The following is a 14,239-nucleotide window of genomic DNA, read 5'->3' as shown; positions in this document are numbered from 1 at the left end:
TTATCTCATTTGATCTTTAGCTTTGATTTATTTTTTTGCTTAATTCAGTTTAATAATTATATTCTTCAGTTTCTTCCCATATTTTACCTTCAGTTTTATACACTGTACATATTACAGTATTGTGTTTTAACATTGCTTATGTATTAGAAGGCATCAAATGAACACCATTATTGCTAAACATTACTGCTGTTTTTTTTTTCAAATACTGTACTTTAAAACAAAAAATGCCCCAATTGATTTTTAGTAGTGCAGTAATTTATTGAATTTGGGTGGTTATGTTATTTGAAAACTGTTACTCTACACTGAGAGGAAGGTAATCTCTATATGTATTGTAAGCTTGCATAAGAATGACAGTCACACTTAATTAACGCACTTATCGAACTTTGTTGTTGGCACATATGTTGAGTTTGTGTACAGATACTTAGTCTTTGTGTGTTCCATTTCATTATTTGTCCCTGAAATTACTGATTATTAAATAAGTAGTAGAGCTTTGCTTTATTGATATACAAGTATCCCTTGCATTATATGTAAGTAGGTTAAGTAAAAGTTTGGATGTAGTACCAAAAATTTACTTTTATAAGTAAATAGTTATCTGCAGTGGGTATACTGTACTGTACTTATTCTATGTAAAGAGGGGTCAATACAATAAAAGATGCAAGCATAGCAGCTTCTGATGAGGTGTACAGTATTGTCAAACTAGTATATGTAGTCCCTCTCATATTTAGTACACTACATGGTAAACCAACATGATAGAAATACAGGCTTACAGTAATTAGAAGAACAGAACAGTACTTATCATGTGTCATCTGTAAATTTGAATAAAAATCTTTGAACTCGTGAAATTTAACTGATTTTATTAATTTTGAGGTACTGTACAGTAAGTCCTCGTATAACGTCGGCCCGCTTAACGTTGTTTCGGTACTATGTTGCTAATCTTTAGATACCAAAAATTCGTTTAACGTCCTGATGACTCAGTAGAACGTCGTTTTGCTTCATCACGAACTACTTTTTATGCCGCATCCAGGAACGTCACAACATCCCCAAGCGAAACCAAACCAGTCTCTGTTAGCCTTCCACAGCGTTCTTGCGTATTTAAGTGTTTTTGCTCTTAATACTGTACTCTAACAATTCGAAATGGCTTCCAAGTGCCCATCAAGTGCTACTGATGCTAGTGTTGTGAAGAAGCAACCTAAGACCATTAGCCTTGCTACGAAAATGGAGGATTTAAACCGGGAGGAGGAGACACCCGTCGGGTCTCAGTGACTCGCCACCCTCCTCCTCCTCTCCTGCCCTCCTCCTCCGCTCCACCACCTCCATCCATCAGTGAGTACTATACAAAATGATTTAGTTTATTTATATATACAGTCAACCCTCGCTTTACGTGGTCCCACTTTACGCGTTTCCACGTTTACGCGGTACCCTGCCGAAACCGGAATGCTCACTTTCCGCGGTGCGTGTACCCCTTTATGTGGAGAGCGGCTGGCGGTCTTCTCGCGCCGCGCCATTTTTGGATCCAAACCTCCCGCCATCCGCCATGTTGTGTAAGCGGCGCGAGTAGGTTGCGCAGTGTATGTCTTTGTTGCGTTATCGGTGACGTCATATGATGTAGCGGACTGTGATTGGGCAAAGCATCCTTACCTCCCTCCCTGCTAGCTGTGATTGGTTTAATGTAGTACTATGACATGACGTGCCCTGCCGCGTGAGCGTTCAAGCCCTTCGACCTACCGCGTCAGTTACACCCCTCCAGGCTACACCGTGTATATCAGTATCCATTGTTCTATAAGAATGGCTTCCACCGGACCACCACCACAAAGAAACCTTGCATTACCTGGACCCAGCCGCCCTAAGCCAAAGAAGACACGACGTTCCTTAAGCTACGAAATTAAATATAAGATCATACAAGAGTTGGAGAAAGGAACAAGACAGGTTGATCTTGCTCGCCAGCATGGTGTTAACGAGTCTACAATCAGGACAATTAAGAAGGATGCAGCCAAGATAAAGGAGCACATGAACAGGTGCTTCTATGATCAAGTATTGCCACAACCAGGTGCTTCTCAAGACAGAAAAATTACTTGTGAGCTACTTGGTGCGTCAGGCGCGACGAAACATGGCGGTGGACACGCTATCAGTTAAGGAGTACGCACGTAAACTGTATGCTGCAGTGTCACGAAAGATGGGAATTACAGAGCCCAAACCCTTTAATGATTCCTCTGGGTGGTTACAGAGGTTTAAGAAGAGAAACAAGATCACCAATATCAACATTGGTGGTGAAGAAGCTAGTGCTGACCGTGTTGCGGCTAGGGAATTTCCTCCGTTTTTACGTGAGATTATGGAGGAAGGACAGTACACCGACGACCAAGTGTTTAACATGGACGAATCTGGTCTTTTTTGGAAAAAGCTACCTTCCAAGACCTTCTTTGTGAAGAATGCCAGCAAGTGTCGGGGCCGGAAGTTGCAGAAGGAGCGCATCACCGTCCTGTTTACCACCAATGCCTCCGGTACCTGTAAGCTCAAGTTATTGGTGATCCACACAGCACGCAAGCCGCATGCCTACAAGAGCATGGACATGACCAAGCTAAATGTCCACTGGCTGACCGCACGTAAGGCGTGGATGTTCTCTACACTCCCCCTCTCCTGGTTTGATGACTGTTTCGTTCCCGATGTGAAGAAATTCTGTGAGCAACATAATGTGCCATTCAAGATTTTGTTGCTGCTGGACAATGCACCAGGACACTCGCCCCTACTGTTAGATCGTCACCCCAACGTAAAAGTGGTCTTCCTTCCTCCCAACACTACGTCTATATTACAGCCCATGGACCAAGAATTGATCTGTAATGTAAAAGCTGCATTCTCTGCTAAAAAATTCAACCTCCTGAACGACTACACCAACACCAAGGAAGAGTTGCGTAACCTGAGTGACATCAACACCGATAGCAAGAGCGAAGACGATGAGAATCAATAGTTGGCAGAGCAAGAAGTACTTTTAAAACAATTCTGGAGAACATTCAACGTCAAGAAAGCTGTGGATTTCTTGGTGGAGACATGGGATCAGCTGTCTGTAGCAACTGTTCGTCACGCATGGAGACATGTGTTGCAAGGCATTCCGGGTGTTAGGCAGAGTAAATCTGTGACTGGTGAGGTTCAGACTGTTGCAGTAGCAGTGGACCTTGCCAGAGAAGCTGCACAGAGTGGTACAGTTGCAGGCTTCTCCGAGACCACCAACGACGACATCCTGGAGGTGATAAGGGATCCTGTTGTGACTACCGTCGAGATGGTAGATGATGATGACGTCAGTGAAGAGGCAGGTGGTGCGTCATCCCAAGAAGAATGCCGCTTATCCCATAGTAATGTTAGGGGTGCAATCGAGTGTATTGAGAAAGTCAAGCTCCTCCTTTCCGACGACCCTGACGCAAACAGGTATGAAATCTTCACAACCCAGCTGTTGCGGACTATGGAGCCCTACATTAAGGTTTATCACGACAACATAAACACCAGCCGTCAGCAAAGCATAACAGAGTTCTTCGCCCGCAACCCACCACAACCAGCCCAAGCCAGTGATAGTGACAGAGGCAGAGACAGTGATGATGACTTTGAGGGATTTGTCAGGGAGGCACTAGTAAGTGTGGATGACACCGATGAAGACTCACCTGAGGGCCAGTAGCCTGCCCTCTGCCTCGGAACCAGCCTCCATTCCCCTACGCCGACCCATCTCTTCTACTAACGTTAGTGTTAACCCCAACCTTGTTTTTTTCTAACCTAACCTTCAGTTTATTCTTCTCTTATTGACTGTTCCCTTCTATATTATGTGTGGGTGAATACCATCATAAAGTTAAGATGTTATTTTTAGTAAAACGTACGTATTGTGTCGGGAAAAAGTGGAGTTTGGGGGTCGGCCCGGTCTCTATTTCAATTAATCCCATATGTAATGTTGTTCACTTTATGCGGGCCGCCGTGGGTTGAATTAACTGCGTAAAGTGAGGGTTCACTGTATACTATTTTCTATAAAAATTCCATTGAATTTCTGGATATGTAATGTATTTCATGGGACAAAGGGAGGCTCAGGAACGTAACTCCCATATATTATCTATTTGTTATAGGGAAAATTTATCTGCTTAACGTTGTTTCGTATGACGTCGAGTTTTCAGGAACATAACCCCGACATTAGCGAGGACTTACTGTATTATTGGTATATATTTTACTGTGGTGCTAAAAAATTCAAACATGGTGGAATGAAAATCGAGTGTGGAAGACTCACATGCTTAAACCCCTTAATGTCAGTGACAAAAGTTGAATGATAAATACTTTCATATAAATATAAATCTTTAAGCGGTCAATTAAACCCGTGGAGGTCTGCGTAAAATGAGAAACGCGTAAACGAAATAACAGAACATATGGGATTAATTGAAATAGAGACTGGTCTGACCCCCAGACTACCCTTTTTCCTACACAGTAAGCACGTTGTAGTAAAAATAACATCTTAATTTTATGATGGTATGCACACACAATTAATATTTAAGAGAGATATCAATAATATTAGGTTTTTTAACACTTACATTAGTAGAAGAGATGGCTGGGCACACGAGGATGGGGGGTTGGTTCCGAGGCAGAGGGCAGATTATTGGCCCTCACCTGTATTACTTGTATCACCTGTATCACCTGTATCACCTGTATCACCACAGAGGCTTGCAGGGCCTCTTTGTCAAACCCCTCAAAGTCCATATCCTCACTATCTCCATCACTGACTTGGGCTGGCTGTGGCGGGTGGCGGGTGAAGAACTCGGTAATGTTTTGTTGACTGGGCGAACTTGTGCGCACCCTGCCCGCGCCGCTTTCCGCGTAAATGATGGAATGTACCGCGTAACTAATAATTGCCGGTCTGGCCTGGTGCCATGTAAATGACCAAATGCGTAAGGGAAATCCGCGTAAATCGAGACTATACTGTACACTAGTTGGTCTCTGAGTCAAACCGCTATGTATACAGTACATGTTCACCACACAATTGAAATATACCTGTAATTATAATCTTCATCATCATCAATGTTTTGTGGCCATAATCCTTTTTGGAAGTTGCATATTTGTATTTTCTTATATTGTTTCCCAGCTTTATTGAGTCAGTGGAAGAGGAAGGTGACCAGTTTTCTATGAGTTCATTTTAATACAGCCAGCAGGAGAATTAAGTAAAGGAAAGGGAGCAAATAGTATCAATGGAGTACTGTACAACAAAATATAGGGTGGTATACTCTTTTACAGATTACATGGTTGACTAAATACAGTATTTAATACATAATGCACCGATTGATAAGTATTATACATAATAAGTATTTTTATCTTCTTATATATGTACAGTAGTTTATTTGCATTGATGTTTAGTTATATCTTCAAACACTCATGACAGGTTTCCTCATATCATTCCCAACAGGTTTTCCAAGTCTTGTGGTAGTGAATTTTTATGAAATTTTCATTAGATACTCAAGAACAGATACAGTAGTTAAAAAATCTATTCCTACTGGAGTATGCAGTAGTATTAATTGTTGTTGATAGCATGATGTTTGAGGTTGTTATTCCACATTGCACATTTAGCTAGTTTTACTCTTGTGCTTGTTATATTTAGAAAGAATTCTTTATGTGTATAAACATGCCAGCACGCTTAGTGCACCTGTTTAATCCTTTGTTAAGGTCCTTTATGTTATTACACAGCTCTCAGCTTATTACACCTGTTTAGTCTAACTTTTTAGTTCCCTTATGACTCTCATAAATTTCATCGTTACCTTTGTCTACTACACAATAACCACAACAACAAGATGTCTGGATGCATCACTCCAGCATCCCAGTAATTTTTTTTATTTTTAATGACAGTGTGAGAGCCTCACATATGGGTATTAATTCAGCAGGTAAAGTCTACTTTTAAGTTCAATTATTTTCTTTTGTTTATTATTTATATATATATCTTCCATTTTATGATTATTACAGATGAAGATTCATTCATGAGGTGTATCCAGCAATACTATACAGGTATTGAACCCTTTTAGGAAATAATGTTTGATTGGCTTTCTCTTCTCTATAACCATTGGTAAATACTAACAGGAAAATACTCAAGTATCTGCAAAAAACAATAACAGTACTGTACTAACTTAGAGTGTAACCCTTAGTAGGTTAATCAGAAAAAATGGGGGGAACCCTAACAAGCTATAGGCTTTCTTTCCTCAAACTAGGTGACTATTAGATACTCTTAGAAGCTACTAGGTAGATAAGGTGAAAGTTATAGTTTAAACTAGTTTCACATGAGCAACCAATGTTACATTTGAGTTGATTCTTTGGCTAGAAAATGAGTAGGGTTGTTCTACAAACTTTTCTCTCGCACCATTTGTATTAAGCTGCCTTAGAATCCATGGTACTAAGGGGGTGTGCTTTTCTAGGTCTTCCACATTCTGCCAACAGTTATACTCATGGGCTGTGGCCTTGTAGTGGGAATATTGCTTTATAGGCTTAGATAACTACAGTACTGTCATGAAGCACTATGGGGGAGAAAAGTACCAGCACTTGTGAAAGAAATTATTTGCAGGTTAAAACACAGTGAAAAATGATAGATGTAAAAAATAAAAGATTTTTTTAGATACTGTATGTTTCCTTGGGTGATATTACCTAACCTGTAAAAGTAGAATTATGCTTCATTTGAGAAATTTACATCACTATGATGACGTTTACAACTCTTAATGTTGATATAACCAGTTCAAAACAAGACACATTTTATAATTACTGTACATAATGAATGTTTATAATTTTATAATGCTGTCTGGAAACATGAAAATTGTATTAGTAAGATGTCATTCTTATATATACTGTATGGTATATAAAACTTTAAATGAGTCAATTGAAGCAGTCACCTTGGTCCTTTGGTTTTTTTTAATACCTGTACCTACCCTTTGTACATATTGTGTTGACATACAATATTTTTCCTCGACAGAAATGAGGAATATGATCATCAGGATTCTAATGACTTGGAACCTTAACAGTATAATCCAGCACTGTAGCATTTAGGTTACTCATTGCTTTGTGATGTTAATGATTCTATACCCTGTAATGTCGAGGGAAAAATATTTTCTGACACTTATGTATTGGTAGTCATTTCTTGAATACAGTATACAATATAACTAGGTTATTTATTCTTAATATGAGTTATTGATTTTAATTTCTGAAGTTAAACAGACAAAATGTATAGCATTTAAAGCATGCTTTTTATTTCTTTTCACATGAAATTTTTTTTTGTATAGCATTTTATTTCTTAGATAAACAAGAATTTTCCAGTTACCCCTGTAATATATTATTTCCAAATCCATGAATAAAAACAAAAAAAAAGTGTTGTTATACTTCTATATATTATTCATTTATTGCTTCATAGTTGTCTTGATTTGCCTCCTCTCCTTTAGCCTGTTATTGTTTGGCATTTTGACCTCGCACGCTCCTTGGTGTGCGTGCTAGGGGGTTTCCTGCCTGGGTATCACTTCTTAATACCCCCCATGTCTCCGCCACACAGATCTACTGGGTTTCTCAGACGAGAATAGTGAGCCACCTAAGCAGCTAAACAATCAAGGTATTCCTGACTGAACGACTCTGGATTTTTCACTGCATGTATGGGATGAATGATGATTCTTTGACATAAATTTGCTTAACTATCAATACACTATTGCAGATCCTTATATCTCTGCTCATTATTATAAATAGGAGTAAGACGGGATTGATTTTTTTTTGCGTAAATTTGATTGCATGAATCTTTTAACGAGAATTTAGTTCTGTTTATGACTCATTTACTTACACAGTACATAACATTCTTTTCATTATTCATTTGCAGTTTTATTTTCTGTCTAAGTTAAGGTGAACTATGAATAATTTGTTATAGCTTTACTAATCTCTACACACTGACTCACTCGCATTATTAATTTTTGTCTCTTAACAGTCACTTTCTTTATCCACCCAACATCACCCACCTTAGTTGTATTTATTCTTTCTCAAACATTCTTGCTGTACTTAATCCTTTTTCTGCATTTAGGTCACCTTTTTTTTCTTCCTAAATATGAACCCATCTGACTTTTATTTTATTTTAACATTACTTTGAATTGTGAGTGGTTAGAGACATGGCCTTTGATATCAGTCTCAGGATCAAGCAGTGTCTGTAAAGTCAAGAAACTACACCGTTGTCACCTCACTCAACCATGGTATGAATTGTATTTGGCTGGTCTAGGGAAGGTAAACCGCAGGCCCCAAGTTGCACCGACTCTAATTCTAAGGCATGTGGATTTGTACAGTGTGAGCTAATGAGTGAAGGAAATGGAGATAGCAGCATGTTGCCTGACCTTTGCCTTTTATTGAGTTCAGTATTTATAGAGTTCATATAGTCTGTTGCTGGTACTAGGTCTGATTCCTTTATATACGTATATTTATTAATAACCGTTTTGTACGTGTATTGTATCCACAGAATTTTGGTATTTTTAAATCTTGGTAAGTAATATTAAGCAAATGAATAAGTCGAACAGGAAGGTCTTACAGGAATAGGTAACCAGAAATTTGTTGAAAATTCTCAAGATTTTCTTAAGTGGAAGTTGGTACATCTATTGTATTTAAAGGACTCTGTGTTGTTAACTTATTCTAAGGATAAGTTTATTGAAAAGTACTCTACAGTATTTTACTTGAGTTTATGGGAGAAAAACGTTTATGGTAAAATGCATAGTTGTGTGGTTGAGAGGAAAGAGCAGTGTATGTGATGTTATTATGAATAGAGAAGAGTGGATGTTGTGAATGAAGATAAGTGCTTAATACATACAGTACAGTATACTGTATATTGAGTAGGATTAAAAGCCATATGGTATACTAAGGTTTGCTTCTTAACTATTAAATCATATACAGGTAGTCCCTGAGTTATGAATGGGTTATGTTCCTAGACCATATTCATAAGTTGATATGTTCGCAAGTCAGAACAGTGTTATTTCCATAGGTTAGCTTAAAGCACAACCCTGCCCATACCAAACAACATTAATAGCACATACATAACAAATGATGTAAATACTGTAAGTAAAGTGATGTTAAACATTATAAAGTAATGTAAAAAATTAGATTTTAGTTATGGAATTTTGTGATGAATATATTGGGATGCCATTCGTAAGTGCCTGTGTTCGTAAGTCGTGCATTTGTAACTCGGGGACTGCCAATACAAATTTTCACTCAGTATATTTATAATCGGCTGCAGTTATGTATCATAGCAATCAGCAGCTACAATTATTGTTTATAAATATTTCAGAGCCACCAGAATCTTTGTTGATGAGGAGTATTTTTTTTTTCTGTAGGTACCTAAATCTTATTTCTTGTGTGATTATTGTTTTAGCAAGTGCTACAAGTGTGCATCCTCTTCCTTGGTAAAATATGTTTGAATCATTTCTGCCTGTGCATTGTTCACTCGAGGGATTTCCCTAGAGGAGGTGGCCTGGGCAGAAATTCCTCTTAGGTCCTCTATCTAAATATATACCTCTCCATCCTGCTACATGACACCGACATCACCACAAATCATTTCTCGTTAGAAAAAGACCAAGTGACTCAAGTTAATGCTGTGTGTACTGAACTGTACTGTACTGTACTGTACTGTACTGTACTGTACTGTACTGTACTGTACTGTACTGTACTGTACTGTACTGTACTGTACTGTACTGTACCTATTGATAAAACTCACTCTCAATTGTATCTCTTATCGCTCCCCAACAAAGATGTTCTTTCCTTTTGCAAAACTACATTTCCAAAATTAAAAAAAATCTTTTGTATGATGTGAATTTTTTTTCTCCAATACTACTACAGATTAGGCAGGAGAGTCTTCACGTGTGTGTTGTTTATATTGATGATGAATATTATCTATTGTACTGTATACAGTATATTGCCTTACTAAAATTTAGAGTTCTTGCAATTTTAATATTTTTAAATTACTGTAGTATTAGTTTTTCTTTCACTTGCACATAATATTTTCATTAGAACTTACAGTTTTTACCTATTAAAATTTTATGTTTCACTAACAAAGGCTCATTTTTATTTCCACCTTTTACTGCTTCAATTGATTACAGTGATTCCATATAGGATATATATTTTTCTTGGCAAAAAATTTTACGTTATGAGGTTTATTTATGCAGAATGTTGGGTTGAAAGCTCAAAATGGTATTTCTTCTTTGTAGTAACCAGCAGCCGATCACCACAGTCCAAGCTTGGGAAGCATCTCCAGGGTCTTATTACTGGTGCAGGAGGTGCTGATTTGGCCCATGGGATATACAGACTACAGGTGGAGGGGACGGATGGTGGCATCTTCATCATATTTGTTGGAAATGGCAAGTGAATTTTGAGTACAGTATATTGTTACTTTGAGTTTTGTCTGTAACTTTGCTGTTTCATATTCTAGACTTGTAAAACCCATCCCAGTGCATTTTGCTTAGATAATGACATTTGATATTAGTAGACATCAGTCTTCTCTATACTTTTTACATTTTCATTTACAAACCTCCTCATACTATCGTGCGTGATCTTTGCTCTTTTTTTTTTTTTTTACCCAACTTCCACTGACATGATACGTATCCAAGTAGATATTGGGAAAATCTACACTACAAATATGTAAGCTTTTTAAGTAATTGGATGTAATGAATCATTTGGATATAAGACATCTCAAGTACCAGGAATATTCAGTATATGTCTGTATGATCCTGCCATGTATCCCACTTCAATGTCCCTTGTTTCTTTTTAACACATTTGGCCTGGAGAACCAAGTAACCTTATGGCAAGGTGCACAGTTTGTCTACCTCTTTTTGTGTTTGCCTCTCTTGTTTGTTTTGTTTCAACTTCATTAAAGGATGTCTCAGAACCACTGGGCCAATTACAATCAGAAATATTAATGGAGGATGAGAATGAATATGAATCCAATTAAAGTTGCTGGCTCTCATTGGTGACTGAGGGTTGGAGCCCTAAAAGGGCAAATGGGGAAAAATGATTACACATTCTCATAAACTACAGCATCAAATGAAAAGATATTTACTCTAGTGTGTGGAATTCCTGTAACATGGAGAAGTAAGGCTGTGCAAATGATGCCTTGTGGGGCACATAGGGAGAACATTTACTCGGTGAGTACATAGGCTCAGTGGGCTTCTTGCTTTTAATTTTTTGCCAGTTACAAATACATATCTTTTTTGTTCTTTCCCTTGTATTCTCTTTTCTGTGACAAAGTATGAATACAAGTATATATTTGTGTTGAACACTTGTCACTGATTACACTGTCATAATTGAAACTTATCATACACTTTGAAGAAAAACACAACATTAAATTGTTGTTATTTATAAGTTTTTGTTAATTCTTCGTTTAAAAGAGTTCACATCGTGTGAGGGTGGAAAGATGTGTTGAAAGAGAATTTCACTGACAAGATGCTAGGAATAAAAGATAATAATAAGCAGAATTTGTTTATAGTTGTTGTGCTTCTGGTGGTAGAGGATGTTTCTAGGTGTTGTGTTTCAACATTGTTTTGGTGAGATACCATGTACAGGGTCTGGACACACGGAAGTTTGTTCCTATGATGGCGAACGAAGAGCAGTACGTATTTCATTCTATAGACTCAACAAAGGGCACTTTGACTATCAGATGTTTTACTTCCACCATACCCTATGTTACCTGATGTGCCAGTTTAGTAACAGTACATGCTATTTCCAAGAATCAGCCTTGATTGTATCGTCTTCTTCCCATGGTTTTTTTAAACTTGGCTGATGAGCATATAGAATTTTTTCCTCTGTCACTGTTGCTTTTTCCATTTCTTTTGCCTTTATGAGCTGTTTACTTTGATTGCTCAATACTTCTTCCAGGAACCATAACTCTCCTTACTCTTTTTCACCCATGGAGAAAAACTGCAGTTTGAAGTGAAGATCGATCGCTTTTGCCACTTCATTCATGTGATTCTTTTAAGATGATGAGGCACTGACTATCACTGCCATGTGTAAGACTAATCAGTTACTGTAAATTTTTCTTTTAAGGATATAAAAATACCTAAAAGTACATGACTTCAATTGTTTTAAGTGAATTAAACTATTATTTCACTGTACTTTTAAAAATATATACGCAGAAACATTTGGTTTACTGTGTTCTGTAGAATGTCGATCAGTTTCATATTTAATGAAGAATGTTGCAACTTTAATTCATAATTATACTTACCTAAGTTAGGTTTTATTACCAATTGGAGTTGGTAGTCTTTTGAAAATGATTGATTATCTATTATTGGTACATAGTAATATTGCTTTTTAAATAATTTAATCATGCATTACTGTACTACATATGTGTACTGTATATGAAGGGCTAACTACGCGGTCAATTTTAAAATAATTTTATTACAGGTTGTACCTCTCTAGTCCAGCATTCTGTGGTCCGGAACGATTTTAGTTTGTCCAATAGGTAGATAGGCAACTTTTTTAACTTATCTGAATTATTATTATTATTACAGGAGTATTAAATTTGTGCTCCTCAGGCCCCAATGTGGGTCAGTGACCTATGCCCAGGTGGGCTAATCCCCTTAAAAAACAAAAAAAACAAAGCCGCGGGAAATTAAGGTTTGTTTACATCCGGCAGTTCGGCTGCTCTCTCTCTCTCTCTCTGCTTGTCTGTACAGAGTACAACATTTAACCCTTCAATATATATGATCAGTAAATAAGTGTTGCTTTCATATTCTTATGTAGAGTAATGACAATATATTTTCACATGTGCGCACTTACATACGAGCAGTCTCACTTTTTTTTTTTACCATTAATGGTTAGCTACTTATATTGTTCCATTTATTAACATTAAATAACATTACAGGTACTTCAAACAACCATATTAATTGTTTTACATTAATTTTACTACAGCTAAAATCAGGGTTTTATTTTCTTCAGTTTTATATGTAGAACCAGTCAGTCACTGGTTTTGTAATCAACGAAAACAATGCTGTGTCATTTCCTCATGTGTTTTAATATTCTATGTATTATTAATGAATTGTATTGCTCATTTTGCACACACAAACATTAATTCAATAAAAAAGACATTCAGTAATAGACAATAATGAATCTTTTGTACATAAGAGAATTGACGCTGTTTACGAGATTATGCACGTCGTCTGCACGTTGGCGGGCCGTTCAAACCCGTCGAAATTCAAGTTTCCGCCGTCAAAATTTTTATTTATTTATTTTTTTGTGTGTTCCAATAAAATACGTTAAGAATTTAAAACTCGCGAAATTTGAGAAGCTACTATACGACATTTAACCCTTCAATATGTCTTCAAAGAGACCATGATGCAGAGAAAGTGGTGCTAGTGCTTCCAAGCATAAGCACAAGTCACTATCTATCCAGGAAAAGGGTGAATTTCCATGGTCCGGCACCGGTCAGGTCCCGAGGTTGCCGGACTAGAGAGGTACAACCTGTATTTGCTTTAACCGTATTACGCAAATATCAAACTTTTTAATTTGTTTTTTACTTATTAAAATGGTGTGTAATATGTGTGCAAATAGGTAACAGAATAATTTGTGATGCTTTCAGAGAACAATGAAGAAATTTTGCCTCAAGTATACAGTAGTAGTGAAGATCAAGTGCTGGCATGAATTAAGCATTTTTAATCATTCAATATCCAGCTGGATATTTTTGTTATATCCGGGTTACCCAGTATTTGGCCGGATTGCAAAATCTGATATCCGGTGCACCCTAGTAGTTGACCAGGCCAGGGATTAAGTTACAAAAGAAGGACTGATCATGGTGTTACAGGTATACTGTATAACTGACTCTTGAGTTGCCCTTCCTCTTCCCAATAAATGGCACCAAGGGGAACCGGAACAGGAGATTGACCCATGAAATGACAGTCTGTAGCTAATTGAGATAAATCAGAGTTACAGAGTGCATGTGCTAGTGTAATGGCAAACATCTCAGCTTTCATCCTCAAGTGTTAAATTTCTTATTCATTCGGTATCTTTTGTAAGCACAAACGTATGACATGAAAGAATATATTTATTTACACTTTAGTCCAGTTACCAGCCGGAGGAAAAGTATTTCTTTATAATTTGCCCTTTGGCTATGCTGACAATAAATGAGTTACTTGATCCTGACTCTGTTATAAAATGAGATTTTAAGATCATTGCTTCACTTTTGTTAATATGCAAGGAGGAGGTAGATATTTTTATAAGTAATTATCACGGTTAAATAAAATTGGTATGT

At 37.2% G+C, this 14,239-nt stretch overlaps 1 protein-coding gene across 1 annotated transcript in view; it reads left to right on the top strand.

The window, feature by feature from the left end:
• The window catches only part of LOC121877164 (stomatin-like protein 1), a 44,873-nt gene that overhangs the window by 18,973 nt on the left and 11,661 nt on the right, over positions 1-14,239 (top strand). The window contains exons 7-9 of the mRNA XM_042382776.1: positions 5,971-6,012; positions 7,535-7,591; positions 10,209-10,358. Coding sequence (XP_042238710.1) covers positions 5,971-6,012; positions 7,535-7,591; positions 10,209-10,358 — 249 coding nt within the window. The remainder of the gene's footprint in view (positions 1-5,970; positions 6,013-7,534; positions 7,592-10,208; positions 10,359-14,239) is intronic.

This window comes from Homarus americanus, unplaced genomic scaffold (assembly GCF_018991925.1).
Source record: "Homarus americanus isolate GMGI-L3 unplaced genomic scaffold, GMGI_Hamer_2.0 scaffold29963, whole genome shotgun sequence".
NCBI lineage: Eukaryota > Metazoa > Arthropoda > Malacostraca > Decapoda > Nephropidae > Homarus > Homarus americanus.
This window is presented reverse-complemented; position numbering and strand designations above follow the sequence as displayed.